The 24165-nt window shown below is 38.4% G+C and overlaps 1 protein-coding gene across 4 annotated transcripts; it reads left to right on the top strand.

Moving 5' to 3' along the window:
• The first annotated feature begins 874 nt into the window (after positions 1-874).
• Positions 875-20965, top strand: MSL3 (MSL complex subunit 3). Of its 4 annotated transcripts, XR_008435660.1 has the most exons (14): positions 875-1117; positions 2968-3050; positions 3615-3710; positions 4268-4368; positions 5256-5347; positions 6062-6184; positions 6626-6786; positions 8698-8856; positions 9095-9357; positions 9749-9858; positions 10040-10139; positions 10576-10660; positions 12628-12746; positions 20071-20154. XR_008435660.1 is itself a non-coding variant. In XM_053969934.1 (13 exons), the coding sequence occupies exons 1-13, from the start codon at positions 1019-1021 to the stop codon at positions 20168-20170; spliced, it is 1572 nt and encodes a 523-aa protein (XP_053825909.1). In that variant the 5' UTR covers positions 880-1018; the 3' UTR covers positions 20171-20965. The 4 variants fall into 4 exon arrangements, 3 of the variants coding, with proteins under 3 accessions (XP_053825911.1, XP_053825909.1, XP_053825910.1); XM_053969934.1 differs by lacking the exon at positions 12628-12746 and having other exon boundaries at positions 880-1117; positions 20071-20965; XM_053969935.1 differs by lacking the exons at positions 875-1117; positions 12628-12746 and adding an exon at positions 1260-1705 and having other exon boundaries at positions 20071-20965.
• Positions 20966-24165: the final 3200 nt, after the last annotated feature.

Raw genomic sequence — 24165 nt, 5'->3', positions numbered from 1 at the left:
TTCTATAGAAAAACAACTTCAGAAATGCTATGTAATCACAAATTAACTGGTCGTTCCACAAGGCTGGCTAAGCCCAGGCCTCCCAGCCCTGTTATAGTCTTGTGTAAATCAGAAATCCAGAACTGGCATAAAAACTGCAACAGCCTGAGGGAGCATCTAATAACATCGTGTGGGAAACTGCAGCGTTCCCCTGGCTGAACCCCATGAGGTCCCTTCCAGGCACCAGTCAGCATAAACTGGCAAGAAAGCTGTGTATTGATTTTGATTATCTGCACTATATATGTGCTTGTAGAATCTGAAATCAAACAGCAGATTGGGTTTCTAGTCCAAACACCCTATTTATTTATCGTTTTATTTTCCTGAAGGAAGGCTGAAAGAAAACGGAGAACAAAACAAACCTCGCGGGAGGTTACAATGTACACAAAGCCATCTTGGGAGTAGGGGCGGTTCTTCGCTTAGCAGAGAACGCGGGAAAGAGGGTGAGGAATGGGAATGTCTGCTGATGTTTAAGGGAAGCAGGAGCAGAGAGGAGGGCAACTGTTTTTCTCGGGGTGCACTTAACCCTTGTCCACACCCCGCTCGGCTGGCGGGCACAGGCCCAGCGCACAGCCCGGCTCCCAGGGCGCCGAGACACCGCAGCACGGCCGGGAGCTCTCGCCTCCTCCAGGGGCTCCCCTGGCCCAGGGCAGGCGGCCGCCCCTCCGCCCGGCGGGACGAGTCCCCCAGACCGCCGCCGCCGCCGCCCCTCCCGCCGCCGGCTCCCGCATCCCGCGCCGCGCACCCCGCGTGACCGGCGGGGCGGGCACGGGCAGGCACAGGCGGGCGGCCCGTCCCCGCAGCGCCCGAGGCCGAACGCCGCTCCCCCGCAGAGGGTAGAGGAAGCCGGGCGCTGCATCCCCCCTCCGTCCCGGCCGCCCGCCCCCGCCGGAGGAGCCGGGGGCGGGGCGGGGCCGGGCCGTCCGCGGCGCCTCCCCGCGGGAGCGGGCGGGGCTCCTCTCCTTTGCGCCATGATGAACAAATGACCTCGCGGGGAATGAAATTTAAGTTCCACCGGGGAGAGAGAGTTCTCTGCTTCGAGCCCGACCCCACCAAAGCCAAAGTGCTCTATGATGCCAAGGTGACCGGCCGCGCGCGCTCCTGCCTCCCCCTCCCGCGTCTCCCCGGGCGGGAGGGCGCGGGGCGGGGCCGGCGCGCGGCCCGCCCGCTCCCGTTACGGCTCCTGCTCTCCCGTTACCGCTCCCGCCGGGCGCCGGGCGCGCCCCCGGGCGGGAGGCGGCGCGGGAAGCGGCTGTGGGCCCGGCCGGGGAGGCGGCTCCGCCGGCAGCTGCACTTGTTGCGGGAAACGGGCGCCGGCCCAGGGAGGGGGGAGCAGGCGGGGAGGCCGCGGGGCGGGGGCCGCCACGGGACAGGGAGACGAAGCGAGACGGTGCCGTCCCCGCCGGGCCTGTCCTCCCTCCGTTATTGCTCCCTGCGGGCGGCTCAGGCCGGTGTCCCAGTGGGGCTCAGCTGTCTCCCCGCGCCACGGGAGCTCCGCCGGTGGAGGGTGCGTGTAGCAGCTGTTTGCGAGCCTCTGGGCCGTGCCCGCGCCGGGGAGCAGAGGCGATGGGGCCTGCCTGTCGCGGCAGGTAGACAGCGGGGCCGCCGAGCGGCTCCGGTAGTGTCAGACGCGCTTCCCGCCTTCCGTTCTCGGCTGAACACCTGCAAAGTAATTCCGAAGTCTTACTGCCACCCCTGCAGTTTCGTAGTGTAGCTGGATTTATTTCCCCTCACGCTTTCCCACGCTTACTGCCCACCCTTCTGCGTTTCAGAAAGGTGTAAGTGGTACCGCTGGTGAAGGAGAATATACAGAAATAAATAGTAAGCAGTGCGCGGTGGGTCGTAGGTGTGCAGTAAGAGGTGACAGCCTCGATTAAGGCCTAACCTTAAGAGTAGTGAGAGTAATGAGAGAGCTCTATGTAAATAGCGTTGTTTTAGGGTATCAGTGGTACACAAGATTATTTTTCAATCATAAATCCTCCGTGTCTGACTTGGAAACAGAGTTCTGGGGTTTTTTTTGTTACGGCAAAGGATAAAAAAGGAAGTGTTGTAACTGGATTGTTGATGAAATTAGTATTTTTTGCTGCAGGTTTACTAGCTGTGCTTTTCTGTGTTTCTCAAACATCTTTGGTTAGGAATGCCAGGGTCCTGTAATATTTTGGGCTGCCCTTTTGTTTCTACACTTACTTCTTTATTGCAACAACCGGGCAGATGTAGTTGCTATCCCTATAAACCTATCACCTGAGTACAAAAGTGCATAGTACCTTTTCTTCTTTACTGTCAAGTACCCTAAACAACATAACTGTCTGTGAATCCATCATTAGTTTTTGAATTCTGGACACCCAAATTAAAACATCACTGTAGCCTAAGTACTGATAATGATGTATTGAAAGCCACTCAAGTGCAGGCACCACATCTTTTTCTTCTGAGGTGTAGGCCTTTTCAGACTGGCCATTGCACTTTTGTGAAAATGGAATAAAATAAGGGTTGAGATATTCCCAAAGCTTCTTAATGTTTTGTGGCTGACAGTATGTGGTGTTCAACAGAGCAGTATTTCTAAGGTTTATATATAGAGAACTGTGTTTCCTGCTTGGGAGACTTCAGGAGATCGCCCAGGGGAGAAGGTGTAAGTAGCCCAAATCTATATATCCATACTGTGCTACTGCACTGTTTGATGTCTCCCTTTGTCTATTTTGAAAGCATGTGACCTTTGAGGATAGGATAAAGATAGTGAGCAGTCTGCAATGTTAAGAGTAGCTAACAAGAAAAATTGATTTTTAAATCATATGATGCTTATCTTCTGTTCATGTCAATATAAACTGGCAAAATATCAAGCCTTTTCTTTCTTTCTTTGTGCATAAACTTTCTAAATACCCAAAGGCTTACTTTCTCTCAAGTTTTTTAATATGTACTATTCCATATTTGTTTCAGATTGTTGATATTGTTGTTGGAAAAGATGAGAAAGGCAGAAAGATTCCAGAATATCTGATCCATTTTAACGGCTGGAACAGAAGGTAAGAAGCTACATGTGTGGTTTCAGTTCTTCCATTTCTTTTGTTTTATTCTGCAAAAACAGGCTTTGCACAGACTATCAAAGGATCAATGTTTGCAGGAGTATTTTTATTTTTGTGAATGCCTTTAATATACTTGCTCATGTTGACATTGGTCTGTATCCATACATTTCAGCGAATCAGTTTGATAGACATGAGTTTAAATTTTATGAGATATGTCTTTGGCACCTTATGGCACTTAAGTTTCCATTAATAAAGTTTTAGGCTTTGTTAAATCTAGCCCTGGATTGTTTGATTATCAAGGCCAGTACATGAGTGCAGTGTCTTGACTGTGATTGATAGTATGTGTCAGTGCTAGAAATGCTGTTTCAGGTTAAGTCAAGGCTTGAGAGATTTTAGAGGGCAACATGAGAGCTGAAGCCATGTGAACAGAGAAGAGTGATGCAGATGTTGCTTCTGAATGACATTAAAGGAGTCCTTTGTAGATTGAAACTATGTTAATTCATTGGTAATCATGAGTAGCATATATTCATAGTCATTTTTTATTTTCTTTTGACCTGTCCTTAGCTGGGATAGATGGGCAGCTGAAGATCATGTTCTTCGGGATACAGACGAAAATCGCAGATTACAGCGTAAATTGGCACGGAAGGCTGTGGCTCGCATGTAAGAAATCCTTTTGGCCTCAAAATAAATGAGTTTCATTTTCAGATTCAGACAAATTCATCCAGGTGTCTACAACTGAGCTTGGTGTCTGAGCACATGCTGTAGGTGGTAGATATGTACATAATACAGTCAGTGCATTCTAGAGAGCTAAGCTAGAGACCTGTGGATTGTTATTAACACTCTAAAAGACTAACAACTCAATAGCTATGTTATTCTTCACTATTGCTGTGAAATGCCTGTGTATTGGATCTGCATCTTCCCAAAGATATGTGCTTGCAGAATACTTTAGGAAAGCCTGAAGTATTTTGAGCCAAAGGCAATAATCTAATATTGGTTGGACATGGCTAGAGGATCTGCTTGAGAACATGAATGTGAGGTAGTGCACAGACATTAGGGTATGCACTCTCAAATAAGCATTGTCCAAATGTTTTCAGCTTTAATTAATGAAAATAACGCAAACATACATTTCCTGTGCATTTGCACATAATCAAATTAGTTAGGATAAATGAATGAAATAATATTATCCAAATGTCAGTGAACCATTTTATGTTCTGTAGGAGAAGAAAGGGAAGAAAGAAGAGACGCTGCAGGTTGCCTGGTGTTGACTCTGTATTAAAAAGCCTTCCTGCTGAAGAAAATGATGAGAGTAGCGAAAACTGTGAGCTTGTTTTCATCCTTTGGTAACTGGTGGGATGCCTTGACCTGGGGATAAGTGCATGGTGTCGCTTGCCACGAGAGTATCATCATCCTATCTGAAATATACAAAGGCAGTCATATGAAGAGGGAGAACTATGTTTCATGCTAAGCATCTATTAAGCTGGAATATCTCTTTTCTTCTTGTATTCTAGAGGCTTCTCCTTGCATCTCTTCTACTCAACTCTTCTAATCAGCAATTTCAGAGCTTAATGCTGTTCTCTTTAGTGTAGTATTAATAGGTGTGAGAAGCCCTTTGTTTGATGTTAGGAAACACAACATTTCCCTCCTAGTGTTTGTGTATTTTTGAGGGCAACAAGATTTTTTTCCCCAGTCTACCTCACACAAAGTTCTGTTTAATGTCAGCTGACTGGCTGATTTCACTTTCAAGCCAGATTTTTAATTTCCTGTATTTTTCTTTGTGACTAAAAAGCCAGCAGGAGCATTGGCTGGCACTTAACTGATGTTCTGGGAACTGCTGCTGCACAGATTCATGCCTTTTGATTGAATGATTAATACGTTAATTCCCTGTGCAGAACTAAAGTCCAATGAAAATGTGGGTGCTCAGGAATGTAGGGAGACTTTTAAAAGTGAGTGTTTTTCAATTGGAAAGGAGGCAAGAATACTTCTTACAAAATCATCTGACATGTTTAAAACATCTGTAGTGGGCTGTAAATAATGCATGTTTAATTCAATTAGAATTACTCATCCTCATTAAATATAACAAGATAATTGTGGTTTTTTAGTGGGTTGGGTTTTTTGTTTTTGGGGTTTCTTTGCATTGAGGCCTCAAACTGATTGGTCTTAACCTCTGTAATGTATTAATAAATATGTGAAATCTCTTTTATGCAGCTATAAGTAGTTCTTCTTCTGATGACAGTGATGAAGGAACAGATGAAGAAATAAAAAGTGAAGAAAGTGACATAGATGAGAAGACAGAAATGGTATTTTTGTGTGTTCCTTAAGTTACTAGAATTTAAACATTTGCACTTGAAACTCTGGAAAAATTGAAGTAGATGAAATATAGGCCACAGCTGATCATTTAGCTGGAATTAAAGGCATAATTTTCTAATTCCTGGTGTTTACTGTGATTATGAAAATTATACAATGTCATTTTTTTATAGAACTATATGATACAATGCTAAAAATACCCATTTGTTTCTTTTCCTCTCATTCTACACAGGAGGCTTATGTAGAGAAGATGTAGCAGAATAGATTTTCCATTTTTGTGGGTGCTGTAAAAATTTGCTTGTTATGCAGGTTGGACAAACCCAAATAGCAGCAGGATGTTTGTCTTGTATTTTACTGTGAGACAGGCATGTCAACCCTGGTCTTAAGTTAAAATGTAGAGAGGACTGTTTTCAAGAAAAAAAAAACATGCCTTTTCTACAGTAAAGAGTCAATCTGAAGATATGTAGAATTTAAATACTACATTGTGGGTGATCTGAAGCAGCAACACCTAACAAATTTCTGGGTTGTTTTTAGCTAAATACTTAGCACTAAATTAAAAAAAAAGTTTAAAGAAATGAATTTGCAGGTGTTTTCAAGAGCAGTATTGTTAAATAGTTTACATTAAGGCTATTATTCACTTGTAATTTTACTACTGAAGTTCTTTTTTCACAGCCAATATATTGTTTTCTTTCACTGATCTGTTGTAGAAAGAAGAACAAGACACTCATACAAAAAGGGACATGGAAGAAAGGGCAATAAGCATAGAAATTCCTGAAGTCTTGAAAAAGAAGCTTGAGGAAGACTGCTACTATATTAATAGAAGAAAAAGGGTATAAAATAAGAGTTGGGACTCTAATGTGCATGGGGTGTGAGGAGGGTGTCACAAGTAGTTTTTGTTTCTACAACTCCTGGAGGTTTTTAACTTCACCTTTTTAGCTTCATGTTAATCTCAGACAGGGCAAGGTAGACTCCAAAGAGTGTAGGGAGTAAGCTTCTCTGTAGCTATAACCCTGGTTTGTCATATTTAACAGTGTAGTGTTTTGGTTCCTGATTGTGCTTTAGAATGCAGATTGCTTTTGAAAGCTGGAAATGCAGCAGACTTTTAATCTGACCATGTTTCTTGTTTCTCCTGATGTTGATAAAAATGCAGTTTAAGGGTTGAAATTATGCAGTCCTGAATTTGCTTTATGCACGAGATATTTACTAAATTAGTTGGTACATTACAATTTACTGTTTTTATAAGACATTAACATTTTTTCTTTCTTTTTCAGCTAGTGAAGCTTCCTTGCCAGACAAATATAATAACCATCTTGGAGTCATATGTAAAACACTTTGCAATTAATGCTGCCTTTTCAGCCAATGAAAGGTCTCGGCACCATCAGATGACTCCACATGCTAATATGAATCTTCATTATGTGCCACCAGAGAAGAAGTAAGTAATCTTTAGTCCACTACTGTTGTCACAAGAAGAATGATCTTTCATTCTGTGTTCTGTTTAATGGCTGTTCACTTCTGTGAGCTTATACCATAATGTATATCTATTTACAGGGCTCAAAGTATTTGACAGATAACTATAGCAGAGTAACACTGATCATTTGTTTATCAGTGAGAGAGTCCCTATCCTCTAAAAAGTCATTATGCAAAAGTATCAATATCCTGTTTTAGCATCTAAGTTCTTATGAATACTGAGATCCATTTGAACGAATGTGTTGTCAATATGAAGAATTTAATATCTGATATACAAACACCCTGCTTAGATAAACTTGAACAGGTTCAAGTTTTAAAAAGAATAAAAATTTTATACAAACACTTGTAAAGAATTTCAAATGCAAGTTGTTTGTTTGTTTTAAATGGATATGTGATCTTAAATCCTAGAGTCAGTATGTAGGGAAACTGTGGTAACTCAAGGAATCAGGATTTGTAATTCGTATCTTAGTCTGTTTTCTCAGTTGAGCTGTATGTTCTTCTACCATGTTACAAATGCATTGACCATCCATGTTTGCAGTGTGGTAGTTTTTGATTGCTTTGGGGATTTTTTCTCTTATGTTAAAGATTTTTGATAGTAGATGAGACTGCTTCTATCTAAGTACAATTGGCTAAAATCTTGTTATTTTATCAAAGAGAAATCCTGACTTGTGTTAGTGTTACAGTCAATGGTGTGTAATTATGCTATTCCTTGCAATATTTTAGCCTGTGTCTTGTTTTATGTTGGTGTCATTCATTCTTTGACACATTGACACTTTTCATTCTTTGTAGTATAATCTCCCAAACAAAAGGTTAGATAAAATATCAGAAATATGAACAGAAGATTTTACACACATTATGATTTTTACAGGTTTATGTTTAAGCTTCCTCAATAAAACCAGTGCTTTAGTAAAAACAAATGGCTACAGTTTCAGTGATCATTAAGTAGGAGAGATTCAGCTGACATCTTCATTGTATTTGCCTTACTGCTCTAACACTGAAGGTTATTGACCTTCTTGGATTTACAGAATTTCTGCGTATGATGGTCCCCTGACCCAATTCATGTGTAGTAGTTTTAGTAGATGGTATGAAATATTGAAGGTTTGGAATTTCAAACATGGATCATTTTGGCAGAATCAAATTCTGTTACCATACACATACGTGCACTTGAAACATAAGAGGGGAAGACCTTCGTAAATGCGAGAGGTGTTGCAGATGTGCTGCACTCTGTGTTCTTGGTTCTTGTAATAGCTCGTGTACTCATCACCTAACCTTGTAAGTCTTTCACACAAACCTGAAACCGAAATTCCTGGTAGCCTCCAAATGTAGTGCTCTGATTACCAGAGCAGACCACTGGAAACTGCTCTTCCATGCAAATGTATCTGGTTTTGTTGGATCACTGGATATCTCTTGAGCACAGCCTTAACTATATCTTAGTGGCTATAGGTCAAATTCTGCTTATGCCTTTTAGACAGAAATTCAGTCTGTTTTGTACTTACTTTTTATGACAGGTGCCTCTTTTTTCAGCATAGTGAACTTGGAAAACCAAAGTAATGTTTACCTGAAAAACTTCTGGCTAACTTTATTTACTCAACAGTAGATGTTATTAGTTTAGTGAGTAGTGTAATACAACAGAACAGTTGTGTGATTTTGTTTGAGGTTATGAAGCAGACCTCTTAAAAGGACTTGCATTTCTGAAGTTAACAAGAGCAATCGCCATCTTTTTAAGTGTGTTTTTAATTGCTTATCATTACTTAGTGATTGAATCAGCATATTGTAGTTATGATGTTAATGGACTGTATTAAAGAGCAATTTTGTGCAACTATGCTGAAAAATAGTGCCATGAAACTTTGAAATTCATAATTTTTTTCTCCTATAGTGTCGAGCTATGTAAAGAGATGGTGGATGGGCTAAGAATAACCTTTGACTTCACACTTCCCTTAATTTTGCTCTATCCTTATGAACAAGCTCAATTTAAGAAGGTGACTTCATCAAAATTCTTTCTTCCTATCAAAGAAAACTCAACAAATACTAACAGGTAGGTTAGATATAAGAGTTTAATACTCCATATCTCAGAAGATAGGAGAATGTGGTATTCATTTATTTAACTTTAATTTGAAGATACGTATACTTCTGGAAAATAGTTGTTAACAGTTAGTTGGAGGAGGCTTTCTTATCTGATTAAGTGTTCAATAAGATCTGTGAAACTAGAATAATTTATTTTGTGGCTACAGCCCTGACCTCGTCAATTCTATAAGCCTGCCTTAATTTCCTAGAAATCAGGAGGAACTTTCCCCAAGCCCTCCTCTGCTGAATCCACCCACACCTCAGTCGACTGACAGCCAGCCCGCCACAGGGGAGCCGGCCACGCCGAAGAGGCGAAAAGCTGAACCCGAAATCCTGCAGTCGCTGAGGCGTTCGACGCGCCACAGCTCCAACTGTGACAGGTTATCTGAGAGCAGCGCGTCCCCACAGCCCAAACGGCGGCACCTCGAGACCCCAGCTTCTATGCCAAAGCTCTTCTTGCACCTGGAAAAAAGTAAGTTTTTCTTTTTACATTGTGAGTCTAAACAAAGCATAAAGTTCTGTTCTTTTAGTGCTGTATGGACTGTAAACTCAGTGAAAGAAATGGGAAGTCACTGTTGCAAAAAGTCACACTTTTTTTATCAATTCTCTGAGGTCTTATTACCAAAGAGAGAAATACAAAGCAATATTGTCAGTACTTTGGTATATTTTTCCACAGAATGCAATAAGCTGCTTTTCTGAGAGTCTGTTTTAGGATAACCTTTATTGAATTTCAGTGTTTAAGACTTCAAACATTTTAGCAGCAGGCCTTAAATGCATCTAATGGCTTATAATTCCAAGTAGTAGTTTACAAGTAGTAAATTTTTTTTTTCTTCTTTTGTTTTGTTTTTCCTTTCGTTTTGAAGAAACCCCTGTCCATAGTGGGTCATCTTCACCTATAACTTTGACTCCTAGCAAAGAAGGGAGCACGGTGTTCACTGGCTTTGAAGGTAGAAGAAACAACGAATTGAATGAGGTAACAGATTTTGATGTTACTGTCCTAGATTCAAGGATTAAAAGTTTTGTGGACCTCAGAGTAGGGCTATATAAGAAAAGATTTTGTTGGTATTACTTATTTCATCTTTGAATTTGAAGTTCTGTAGAGACTAAATTATTTATTAAGTTTCATAACCAGTGTTTCCATATTTTATCTGTAGGTCTTGTCCTGGAAATTGATGCCAGAGAATTATCCACCAAGTGATCAACCACCACCTCCCTCGTATATCTATGGATCTCAACATTTGCTGAGGATGTTTGGTAAACTAATGCACAATTCTCTGCACAATCAAAGTTGCTTTATATTTTTTTTTTCCAGTCCTGATATCTGTGTGATTTTTCTGTTTGCTTTATTACATTTATTTTTGTTCTTGGAGGAATGTATATTTTAATCTATTTGGAACTTTTAGGCTATTCATAGATTGGGTTATCTTTTATTGGCTCTCTAAGCCTTCATTTAAGAAAGGCAAAGCAGCATTACTTCCAGTACACTATCAGACATCATTAAATCCAGCAGCATTCACCTTCTCAGCATGTTCCTATTTAGTAAGGCTTTGAAAGATCAGAAGTAGCTTGCAAGGAAAAGTGGGGTCCGTGGTGAGAAGAAATTTTTATATTTTTTTCTGTATAGTGGATAAAAGTAATTTGAAGTTGCATGTACAAGAAGAGGTATAAACATTATTTCTTTTATTCACAGTAAAACTACCAGAAATACTCGGGAAGATGTGCTTTCCTGAAAAAAACCTAAAGGCTTTAGTAAAACACTTTGAGATGTTTCTGAGGTAATGTGACACAATGTACCACAGCAGTGTTTCTATTGTTATATAGATCTAAATGTCCTGGAATGGCAAAGGGGGTTTAAAATAAGATACTCGTTTTCTGTAACTACAAGATTATGATAAAATTAATATACCATTTTAACAACAGCAATTTGAGTAAAGATGAATAGAAGATTTTTTATTTTTTAATTCCAATTGAAGGGAACCAGAATTTTCTACTTTGAATTTTGATAAACAAATTGATGTAGAACTGAAGTGTGAAAGTTTCTTAATATGTATAGAATGACAAGTCTGATTTGGTTCAGTAGCATGTTTTATGAAGAAATGCAAAGTCTGCATTGGTATTTTTTATCAATATTAGCAGGGGGAGAAACTTGTGCTTTAAAATGTGGTTTTAATTATGGTGGTTTCTTAAAAGAAATGTCTGTCTTAACCAAGCTTTGAAAAGAAAGGCTTCTCTGTGATGCAGTGCAGTGGTTTGTAGGGATACACAGCTCTGACCACACTAGCTCCACCACTGGAGTCACTAAGGTCATACCTGCACCATGATCAGATTGGTTTATCAGGTACTGTAATTCGTATTTCTGCATGACATTGAGAATGTGGTTAGATATCTAGTGTTGGCACTGTTGCTGTGCTGCATCAGTACACTGGAAAATAAAATTGCCAAGGAAAACTTTCAGGAGAAGATGTTGTAGATGGTAATGGAACAGGTATGGAAATTGTAACTTAAATTTGGTCAGTGACTTCAGTAGCCACTTAGGGAAAGGTAACATAGCATTACACCAGCATAAAAAAAACTTGCATTAGAGATCAGGGAAATGAAAGCTTTAAAATGCTTTTACTTTAACTGCTTATTGAAAATAGAAGATGTTTCCAGTGTCAAAGTTTCTACAGCACACAGTTTTTCTCTGGAAGCAGTTAGTTGTCAAGTTTTACTGATTCCATTTTGCGTCTCTTTTGTCAGATACTAGTTGGCATTCAAAATACCTTTAAATTAAACAGGACAGAATTGGAGCTCATTGTTGGAAGACTGTTTTTGCTTGAAGTAAATATTTCTTAGGGAGCTTAACTCTCTGTGAATCAGATCAGTTTTTATCAGACTTTTGACTGTTCAGATTCTTCTGTGTTGATCAGAGCAGATCTCTGTTCTTTAGTGTCTTTAATACCATGTTTTCATATCTATTTTATGGATAAGCTTTAATGGAGTAGAATAGATGAATGGAGAAACATGTCCCCTACACCCCATAAAATAAATGTTGCTTATTGGGAAAGGGTTGCTTAAGGGAACTGAAATTTCTAGTGATAGTATGTGTATGTGTTTTACTTTTCCATCTGAGCAGCTCATTGAAATATGTAGTCATCTATAAATAGAAATAAAAAATGTTTCCACATCAGCATTTTTAGAGGAGATAGAACTGTGCTTTTGAAGCAAATATCTCAGTAGTTCCCCCTTTCCATGCTTTGTGTCGTGGTGGAGAGTCCTCCAAATACACAACCTGCATTCCTTTCAGAAAACACTTAACCAGAACTGTGCTTCAGTCCTTGAGGCCAGGCTATAATTAAATCAAAATGAGCCCCACAAGGCAAGCATAATGTGGATATCACATATCTGTTACAGCAAAATATTTGAAGGCTGTGTTTTTTCAAGCATGAAATTTCATTTTTGACAGTGTTAAGAAAGCTTCAAAGTTACAGTTACTACTGTAGGAAGCATTTGATCTTAGTAGCTTTGTAATAAATAATTTTCTTGGTCTGCTTTCCTTGTCAGCTATGCTTCTGGGCAACAGAAACCAGTGCAAATTATTAGATACTCAACATGTATTCACATGGTGCTTTGAAAAGTTTTTCATTTGGGTATTTATTTCTTCATGCTGCTTGTTACTGAAAGTGGTCAAACAATTATTTTCTAGACACTTGGTTGTTCTTGATTTTTATCACAGAAATAATTCTGCATTATCTGTTTCTAGTCACAAGAAAACTTGAGTTTGAGATGACACAATTTTTACTGATGCCTGGAAAATAGAATAGATGTTCCCAACAACATTAGAGTGAATATAAAAGCAAACCTTTACTTGAAAGCTTTCAGGTAGGCAATATGGTGAAAATCACACATGGTATAGTAATTCCACAATTTTTATGAAGTCAATCAATTAGTATACTTACCACTTACTGTCCAATTAAAAGGTTAGTTGGTTAGGTAATAATCCCTGGGCTCCTGCCCCACTGAAAGCAGAGGTTTCTTTTGCCCCACTTTTTTTATGGCTGGTCCAGATTCTATGTAGTTGGTTCTCTTCTTGGAGTGAGACTAAACAGTATTTATAAGGTTAGCTTGTCATTACTAAGTGTAGGGAAGAAAGGTAGGAAAAATGCTAGAAACTACAGCTATGCTTTAGCAATCTACAAAGCTGCAAATACATGAAAAATACAAAAAACTAAAAATCTTTAGGTATCAATTAGGTTCTTCAATTTTCACATTGTCTTTTCCTTTTTGGGAATTAAAGGATTAATGGATGATTATTATAAATATTTTATATCAGTTCTGTTCTGGCTTAACTTTTGAACAGTAAGAACTTGCCTACAACGTCTGTATGCATTAGGTAATAGCAGCCAGTTTACTTAGGACTGCCTTTTTTTTTTTTTTTTTTTTTTTTTTTGTTTTTTTTTTTTTTTGGTGAAATGATCTTGAGAAGTACTCTTCTTTATTTCTCTTCATAGAAGACAAAGGATTGATGGGTCTGGTTGCATTAATTAAACTACTCCTGAATCTTCTTTGATGACTAGTAGAGTAGTCCAAGCATTAGTAGTTTGTGTGTTCTTAAATAAAACTGTCATGTAGTACACAACTGATTTAGTTCTTGCATAGGTACTGATTTAATTTTGATTTATGATTTTGTGGCTAAAATTTATAGTTTATCTTTTATGCTATTAATCTCCTGTGGGCTGATAAACTGAGACTTATGTAATGTAATACTTTTTCTGGAAGCTTGTGTTGAATTTACTTAGTACATGATAGATGCATTAAATTAGTTTTGAGATGCTACATGGATAATATTTTCCAGTCACACCCTCAGACTGCTGCTAGACAAAATTTTTCTTAAATTTCACAGACAACCTATATTTTTAAGGAATGTATGAAATGCATCTTTTTGACTTTCTTGTTAAGTAGAAACTCTATCCTCTGTGCTTAGTCCAGCTTTCTACAAGTGTGCAAAATGAAAATTTCTTCATGGAGAACAGGGAAGTTTATTTCTTAATAATAGAATTTACAGAAGAAAATCAGATTCTCTAATTAAATGCCAAACTTTGAATCTTAAATTATTTACTTCTGAAATAATTCATAGTACTTGCTGTCTATAATAGACTCACAAGTTGGTTTCACTGAATTTCACTTAGTGCACATTTAGTCTTTAGGACCAAGCAGTGGGAGCTAATGCTTTAACTGGAGCTTACTGGTGCTAACTGGTAATTGGACTAGTGAAAGACCCCTGATTAAATCTTCTTGCCTGTTAATAGCTTTAGAGTAAGAGGAAGTATTAGCTTTAAACTAATTCCATTATTTTAGCCACTTTTGAAATAAAATGCTGCGTATGCTCTATTTTACAATTTCTTGGCATTGTAAGGTGCCTAACATGCCTCCAAAGGTTGCCTCAGTGATGAGAAATGACTGGCAGGAAGGTGCCTGTTTATGTTTTCTGTTTCCATTAATTTGCACACGGCCTTGGCTGGGAAACTGTTTTGGAATCAGAGGCTTCCTTCCAAATCTGTTAACCAGTAGGAGCTACTTAGGAGGATACAGTGTGTCTGTTTTTACAAGAGCAAGACCCATCTTCACTGAGGTAATTTCAGAGAATGTCATTTGCATTTTGGGAAAAAAGGCAAAATTAAGTGGTACAGAAAGGCATAGACAGATATTTTGACTTTGATGAAATGCAAAAGAATAAATAAGTGATGAAATATTTCTAAAATATTGCTTCTAAAATTTCTAGTAAGTTTTTTCCAGATGAGGCCAGCGTATTATTTCAGATTATGGAGAGCTAATGGTCAAATATTTTAGTTTTGTTAAAAACCCACAGGTATTTCAAATTCAGTATTTCCTTTAAGCTTAGATCTCTATTTTTTTCCCCCTGAAAATTGACTTGTATCTGCTGTGCCACTCTAGTCTATGGGTAGACAAATATTTTGATAATGTTGAGTTTTTCTGAGAAGGAAGACAAATTAGAGGACTGTAATAATAAAATGTGTATATACAAAGATGACAAGTTGTTTCAAGTAACCTTAAGAAATAGATCTCTGGTACTGACAGCACGTTTTGAGTGTAGCAATTTCATTATATATAACTGCAGTGGTGAATTATCACCACTAGTCTGTGCTAATGTACAATTATGAGAGGTAATTTGTGTCTGAGAATGAAAAAATTAAGCATTGCAAATGGTGAATGGATTAGAAGGCATCTTTAGTTAGGTGAAGTTGCTTTGTGATAGAGCTCCTGTTCATTGTGAGTCATTGTGATTTCAGTTGCAAAAGGACAAGTAATTAAAAATCACATTCTGAAAGATGGAAAAGAATGCAATTGTGCCAGTGTTTCTTACATGGTATTATTAACTGGTTAATATTGTTGAATTATACTGGGGTTTTTTCTCTCAATTTTTTTGGATTAACCAGTTACTTGGTTATGATTTGGTTATACACTAGAAAACTTAATGGAATTGAAACCTAAATGTGAGAAAATCAAGAGTCTGAATATAAATGGAGACATGGATTTAGAGTGCACAAACATGTAAAGCAACATTTTCTTTCCTAGTTTTGAAACACTTTGAACTGAAGGAATTTTCTTTGCACGGTTGGGTAGAAAGGTAATTGCCATTTTGGGCCCTCTCAAACTTCTGGCACCTTTAGGTAGAATGCTTCCTAGTGAGTACCTGGTATTGTGCAGGTTCTTAATTTCAGTGGGCTTTTTTGGCTGCTTATTCTGCGGAATATGCTCATTGGTGCTTAGTGTCCTTGACTAAGGTTTCGTTGTGTTGCCAAAAACTGTTCCTGAAACTCACCATGTGGATTGCTTCTCTTCCTTCTGCTTTCCAAATCATCAGGTGCCTGGGAATTTGAATGAGCATATTGCTAGTCTTTTATTAGATCAAACCTAATAGCTGAGGTTTGGATCATGTATCTAAATTTAGAGGGTAATACTTTAACCTCTAACGTTAGTACTTTAAGAGTGTTATGGTAGTCTTTTCAAAGGCAGCTCTAGGGACCTGTGCTGCCCTGGTCACAGGGTCTTCATCCTCAAGACAAACCAAGCACTCCTGTATTGAGTGCTTGTAGGACTGTTTTCCCAAAAGGTCTTTGGGAGAATTAAATTCTTACTCACTCAGTCTGATTCTTGGAAATGTTATGATGGTAGCTTGGCATCTTCAGGGTTCTCCACACATCCTCTTAAAAGGCCAAGGAATATTATCTCACTTTCTATATATCAATGAGTGACAAGAGTCCAGTCAACAAAACAGGCCAGTTTACTCCTTCAGCATGGTTCTTGAGCCATTAGGTATTACAATAAACATCTGAAGAAACTTCAATTCACTTCTTCTGTTGACTGCAGTGGGGTTATGATGGACTTTGTAATCTTTTGTCCTGAACAGCTTTCCAGATGGAGACAGGCCTATAAACTTGGGAGGGGTGAGGGTCAGATGGTGGCATATGTTTTTGTGTGAACCTAAAGCCTTTTAGTTTTCAAATCCTGAATTTGGGTAGTAGTGTCAGAGATGAGGTAACTTCGTCATCTGCAAATGACATTTCCTTTGATGAAGTGACTCAAGAGTTAGGACTCATAATGGTCTTCTAGCAAATTTAGGTCATTACAGTAGCCTTTCAAACAGGTCACCGATCTCATCAAAGCATTTGCTTACCTTTTAAAATTCTGTAGCAGAAGAGTGTGTAAGGTCACCTTCCTAGAAACTTTGCCTTTGGACTCTATCTTCTTATACCTTAATGGCTGAAGATATCTTTCTAAAAACTAAGGTTTTCTTTTCTTTGTCATTTTCACACTTTCTGGGCTGTCCCTAAGTTTACTCATGTGATGGTAGCTGACATTTAAAATAATTCTTTTTCTTCATTCAGAGACTTCCAGTAATAAATTTTGTTGGTGGTGTGAAGGTTCACCAGAGTATGCTCTTAAAACTCATACTAATTCAGTGACTCTTGTTGAGATATGTTCATGACATGTGTCAAATGGTCTTCTAATGTGGATAGTGATAATTCACTCTTCTTTTTGGTAGTTCTACTTGTATAAGTCAGTCAGATGGTAGTGTATTTGTGAGGCTATTGCTTGCTTAAAAACACCCACATGTGAAGATCAGAACATAGCTTGAAGAATTCCTAAGTTGCCCACATCTTTTTCTTCTTGTCTCCATCTCCTCTAGACCTTTCGGAAGTGTTGCCCTTCTAGGGACCTGTGGTAGGGAGGAAAATAACTGCATTGTGCCATGTTACCTCTGAGCTCTAGGCATGAGTATAAAGCATTAGTTTATTTTTGAGGACATTCGTGATGAAAAATGCATGCAGTCTCAAATCAGTGTGGACTGTGCATCCCAGAACTTGGTTGCTTATCAGCAGTCTTCACTGTGTAGATGTATGCATATGAACTCTGTAAAAAGTATAAAAATGAAAAAGGCAATAATGCAACAAGTGACTGAATGGATCAGATTTGCAAGTTAAAAATAATGAAACAATTTCTGAATAACTTGATAGCAATATGCTTTCTGTCTATTGCTGAACATTGTCTCTATCTGCTAATTACAGCTCCCTCTGTCTTTAAATCTTGGCTCATGACTTTCAGGTACCAGTGTATTTGATCTTGGTGCTGTTTTAGCTTGTCCAAGAGCAAAGCAATAGTGAAATATCTGGTAGGCAAAAGTCTTAGGAGACTCCTAATATTTCTGTGCCAGTGTTCTGTGCTCTGATGTCTTTTGAATAGCAGCTTCAGAAGGGCCCCTGCTCTTTGTATGCAGGTATAGAAGGGATTGGGACAGAGGCTGACTGCATTCCTTCAGTAGTTTTCTCCTACTTCTCTGCAGAAAATAATTTGTTGTTTGCTAGGTCTGGGGTATTTTGCTTTTCACAACTGTTACATGAAGAACAGGGAGATCTATGATTGACTGTGTGCCTTTTTTTGCATTGTAGCTGTGGCACACCATCTCAGCTAAAATTTCTTATCTGTACCAGCTGTCACTTTAGCATGCACCAAACTGGCATGTATGACTGATGGTTTAAGCAAAAGTCAGGAAATTTGTAAGAGAAAGTGAACCTGTTTCCCATTACTTGCTGTTAAAATTCTTGGAACTGTCAGCTACCCAAATGCCCTCTGAAGATTCTTTTAAAACATGTTTCCTTGTATGATCTAGCTCTTAGTACTGTGTTTTACTGAATGTTATCCAAAGATACTAAGATTTTCATCAGCCCCTGTAATTTTTTAATGTCTTGGAGTCATTTATGTGTGTTAATGAAGAATTATTAATTAAATACCACTTGTGGCTCATCTTAACTGTATACAGTCTAAGTACATTCAAAATTAGGTTCAAGTCTCTTAGGTTTTAGGCTTTTCCACACTTACTTCATACCAGCCCCTCATCCTAGAAAGTGATTTATAGCTAACTGAAGTCAGAGGTCATAGCAGTTGATGACTTGGGTATTTTATTAGCTTCTAAATTGCTATAATTTTGAGTATTCTTTTTTTAATGGTTTGAAACATTTTACATCAGAAACCATTTAGGTCCCTCTATATACTGTTAATTGCAGAGTTGCTGTGAAATAAGGAAGTATGGAAGAAGTTGACAATGTGCCTTTTAAATTAATGGTGACACCAGAAAGGATTGATTTCTTCTAAAAGAGTTTCTATTTCTCACTGCTTTTTCTAGAATTAGTAGGTTGTAACTAGTTATTCCTCCAGTTTAGCACTTGTTTGATGCCTGTGTTCAAGTGCAAGGATTGGGGGAAAATCAACCTTTTTTCATTTATCTGCAATTTTGTACTGTCACCACTTTCTATGAGCTCTGAGCAATTAATATACTTCCTATTAAATTTAAAGTGCTTTATTTAGAGGATCTTGCCAGTATTCTTTGATGCTTTGGCTCTCTTCAGGTCAAAGGACATGCCTAGTTCAGGCAGTGCAGGAGTGAGTGAGGTTGGAGAACAGCTGTAGTTTTTATGCCATTCACATGAACATTTTTTTAAATTTGGACTTTCTATGTCCAAAGTATTGGCTATGCAAAACTGATATTTTCAGCTTCCAATAGTGAAGTCATCACCCCAGCCACTGTTTTTTGAGAGAACACAGATTCTGTAAATGATGTTGTTTTCTGTTGTTTCTTTTGCTTCCTACTCTTAAAACACATAGCTAACATTTTGCCATGTTTATCGATGCTGATCTTTAATATCCAGGTATTTTTGAAGGTCTGTGTTTTTTTCTGAAGTACAGCTTGAGTGTAATCTTGAGTTTAATAACCATTTTTTCCCCTTTGCCCCCATTTATATACCCAGTGTCTTTGAAATCGAAGGAGCAGAGTGCTTATAGTCATTTTAGCTGTTTGTTACTGGTGTTCATAGCAGCACTGTTTATTTTCATTTTCCAAAGAAACCAAAGAAACAGTTGTATGTTAGCAGAGCAGGAAAACATTAGAAAATATTGGGTGCTTGGTGGTTTGAATAGTATTTGCAGACCATCTTGCAGAAATACGAAATTAAGGAACTGAATTTGCGAAGGATGTGTTTTGTCATTGAAACCCATATTTAAATCAGGTACTCCTGAAAGATGGAGACCCTGAAGGCACATGAAACATGAAAAATCATAGCTTTACTTGCCTTAAAAGATGTAGTTTGACTTAGTGGCTCCTGGCTATTTGTATAACATACTGATAAAGTGATAACTGAAAATACTGGTTTGGGCATAAATTAAAGTAGCGTGCTCAGCAGGTAAGTTACAGAAGTTGCAGAAAGAGCTCTTAACTTCTTTTTCCTTCTGTGCTAGTTCTTTGAATTCTTTTTTGGAGTATAGCTTTTAACTTTCAGATTTTGTTTTTTGTTTTGTTATTGAGCTTGTGGAATTGTTTTTAATGCTTGTTGGATTTCAGAATGCTAGAGGAAGGCTGTTTCTCACTATGTGAAACTTGTAAAAAATAGGGCAAATCCTTTGTATGCCAAATTTTGAAGAGTAATAATTCCCAGGCTGTGTTTTTGCTGAGCTTAAAAATCAATTTGAAAAAAAGATTTTCTCTTCAATGTTTAATATTCTGGGTTTTGTTGTTGTTTTTTGTTTTTTGTTGTTTTTTTTTTTTTTTTTTTTTTTTTTTTTTTTTTTTGTTGTTGTTGTTGTTTTTTTGGTTTTTTTTGTTTTTTTTTTTAATGTGCTTTCTTCTCAGGTTTTTAGCAGAATACCATGATGACTTCTTCCCAGAATCTGCTTATGTAGCTGCATGTGAAGCCTACTACAGTACTAAAAATCCTCGGGCCATCTACTGAAGCTATTAATAAGGATTAAATCCTACTATGCATAGCCCATGACAATGTTATTCTGCTACATGGCTACAAGATGAGAAAGGAATTAAAACAACTTCTGGAGTTGAAGACATTGGAAAATATCTTTATGATGGTTGGATTACTTAGGAATGGAGAACTACTTTTCAAAGATGTGTATAGACAGTGGTGTGAGTTACTTAGAGGGTTGGATATAAATCTGACTCCAGATGAATGAAGCCTTTTTCTGACTTTACTGCACAGGACTACACAGAGTAATAAAAAACAAAGGAGGCAAAAGCAGATGCATTGGCAAGAGGACATTCTCATGAAGATAAATCACCATGCTGTGTTTCATTGTAGCTCAACCTCTCCTGCCTGAGAAATAAGACTTGACTAAACAGCTGTAACTGAAGAGAATTTGTGACTGATATCTTATGGATTGTTTTCCTCAAAAATTATATTTCATCTGTGGAACTGTCATGATAGAAAGGATTGCTTAATGTAAAGGTGGCTTTGCTATTTGGCTAGCGTGACATCTGCCTCAAAAATAACTTTGTTGCTTGAATGAAAGATGTGTTGCTGACTTTGCATTTTGCAAAGGTGTATATAGACCTTTCACGGTAAAGCTGACAGGGTTCTGAGCAGACCATACAGAGCCAGGGATTCAGTATTTACCTGACAATAAATGGTTTCCAGAGCCTACAAGTAAATGGGAAAGTCAGTGAAGTCATTGCAGTTTAATTGGCAAACACTTATTTTCTTAATAAAGTTCACAGTGGCTGCTGTGTGGATGTGTGATTTTGACTGTCTAAAACATCTTGTTCATGCTCAATTAGTATTTTTGAGGGTGCTAAGTGTGCATAATGAGAGGTGGGAGCACTGACAACATATGGAGAGGAGCCCTTTATCATTGGATGTTCTTCTGCAGACTTGAAGGATGTCTCTTTAGACTTTTTTAGACACTGTGGCTCTGGAAATAGCAGTTCAGTGAGAACTGAGTTCCTATAAATGTGACAACACATTCAGTAGAAATTAATTGAAACATAATTCTTGTTGTGGAAACTGCATGCAGGACTTAGAACACTGGCCTTCAAAATCCTTGGCTGTATCAAGATAGATACAGATTTTAAAAGCACTAAGAGAAAACAGGAGTCTGGTTTACAGACTGCATTAATCAGTCTAATCCTTCTTGGTTCAGAAAACTTCCACCTGTAATTCAGCGCTCAAGTTTCCTCATATTTGCAGAAACTAGTAATTTGAAGGCATCATTTTTCAAACATAAATCGCAAGCTTAGGCTAAGAGGCCAAAAAAAAGTAAAATCTGCTCTTGATATTCATTGTCACTTTTCAGAGTTCTGTGGTGTGCTCAAGCATTTGAGCGCAAAAGATAAGGATTACCCAGGTTTTAGTAATTTAGGTTCTCCTTTTTAGAAAAGCTTCTATAAAGAGTCTGTTCAACTCAGTTGTTAAACCAGTTTGGCATGGATGCATGCAGATTTGGTGATTGTTAATTCTAAAAATTGCCATATAGCAGCACTACTCTTTTCTAAACATGTTTCTCTTGTACCAAGAAAACCCCATATTTGTAAGCTTTCATCATCCTCAAATGACGGAAGTTTTGAATCTCTAGCAGAATCCATGTATATCAAAATTTTGCCAACATGTTTCATTCTAGGTTTAAATGCCATTTCTCTAAAAGACAGTTCAACAAAATATGAACAAACTGTCTAATGTGAGATCAGTCTAGGAATGCTGCCTGAAACCTCAAAATGAATCCTTTCTATTTTAAGAATGCTCATGTATAATAGGACAAATATGGTTTTGTTCCATTTTTTGTACTTGTGAGTATAAGCCACATTATGAACTGAGTCCTGTTGTGTGACTGTTTAACTGTTGAAATGAAAATTTCTGCATCAAGGGGTTAGGAGCACTGTTGGTATTGCCTTGTAGAGATGCTCAAAAGATGTGAGGGGGGAAAAATTCTGATGGTCCAGTTATAGTGTAGTCTTTGTGAACAGAATTTTTCGTAAAAGTCTTTTGAGGCTGCTGTTGGATATAATATTACCAACTATCTTAACTCTCATAAAAGCCAAAAACTTTTCTCCACAGTTGTACCTCTTTGTGCTTCTTGACTGTTTTAATTAATATAACTTCCATATTTAAATATATATTTGAATTTTAAAAGTTTAGGTTTATATTTTCAATTACAGTAATGTGCAACTTTGACATCCCCCTTTACTGTCACTCTTCATTTATGACATTCAAAATTTTAATACCTGATTTTTAAATTTTTTTTTAAGCTGAAGCAGGGGAGACTCTTGCAAAAACTTGAAACAGAGTGCTCAAGAGGGGTAGTTCTTACTAGCCTTCTAATATATAGAGACTTAACAGAGTGGGCCTCAAAATTCACTTGGAATGTAATGTTCAAGGGTTCTTGTGGCTCAGGAAGCTTAATAGTGTAGGCATACAGCCAGTGTGAATCTGAAGGAACTTTCTGAATGTCCTTGACTGATCAGATGTTTGATGGCATCCACATCCATCTGAGGTGATGAAAGATGCACTTAACTATCTGTCATTATTTAGTTGCTTTTTGTAGAGTTTTCTAACCTGATTGAGTCAAAATGATGTGGACCACCTGGAGGAATATGAAAGCCTGACTGAAGCAGGCTACAGGAGCCCTCAGAGGAGCAAGTCTGCCAGCAGACTTCAGAGACAGCCCCCTACAGCAGAGGAGCTGAGCTGAGGAAGCAGGTTAATGGGCAATGATAGTTCATACCAACATACCTGTTCGTACAAGTCACATGTGCTCTGTTTCCAAGGGAAGGCAGTTTAGTTTGTGTATTTCAGGAAATTATCCCAGTGTAATTACACTGGTAAGTCTCTATGCTGAAGATGAGTCCTGCCCTTCCCTTCAAGAGTGGGGTGCTCCCATAGTGGGTGTGATGTTAGGTTTTGGATATGACTGTTCTTGGGAGAAGGCAGAGGAGAACAATTGCAGCCTAGGTTAGAAGCCCATGATGCAGCTGATGGGTGGGAAGAGAGCTGCCACCTGTGTGCCCAAGGTGCTTGGGCTGCACTCGTAGGACTCACTTCAGTACCTGCTCTAACTTTGGCACAGGAAGGTGCCTGAAGAACTTTATGTGGTGCCACAGGACTATGAAACTGACCTTATGTTAAGTGCTTTACAGAGACAGTATAGTTTACCAAAGAAGAATAAATAAAATATAACTTTAATATTCTTCTGTTTTATTCCTGATTTTAAGCTTGATTCTGTACCAATCATCCTTCAGGAAAAAAAGAAAATCAATACTGTTCTTTCAAGTGCACTGTCTAGAATTGCCACGTTGCCTTTCATTTTGCTATTGTGTTTTTCAGGCTCCTGTTTTAAAACTCAGGCTTTCATGGGGGGTCCTTTTCAACTGAGATGACGAATGCAAATGTGACCAAGTGCCAATTAAGAATATCTTCCATGTCCCATTCTAAAAGCTTATGCACTTGTAAGGGTTTCCCTTGGCACTTGGTGTGGGCTAACAGCAAATGTGTCGTCACCCATTACGTCAGGAATGTTTGCTAGGAACTTGTCAAACACTAGTATAGGATAACCTTGCTCTGGATTATGGTGAGACAAATGTCTGCAGTCAAGGAGGAAATAAAAAGCTGATTGGAAGTAATAAGCTGTTACTGTTTTTCATGTTTATATCATAAGTGTTATCAACACATTTGGGAAGAATGCCTGGGAGATTGTTACTGGAGTTAAAATATATATGTGTATATTAAATCCTTCATTTTGTGAAAATGACACATTTTCTCCACTGGCATCTTTAGCACATTTTCCAAAAATATGTATACTGGGGTGGAAATAAGCTGCTCAAGGTGGGGGGAAGCAAGGAACATTTATTATCCTTCACCAAGTCTCAAGTCAAGCCTTTATTGTGGTAGCTGGCTGTAGGAAAGCACAATGCTGACAGCTTTTGGACAGAGAGCCTTGTCTTAACTTT

This window comes from Vidua macroura, chromosome 2 (genome assembly GCF_024509145.1).
Source record: "Vidua macroura isolate BioBank_ID:100142 chromosome 2, ASM2450914v1, whole genome shotgun sequence".
In the NCBI taxonomy this organism is placed as follows: Eukaryota; Metazoa; Chordata; class Aves; order Passeriformes; family Viduidae; genus Vidua; species Vidua macroura.
This window is presented reverse-complemented; position numbering and strand designations above follow the sequence as displayed.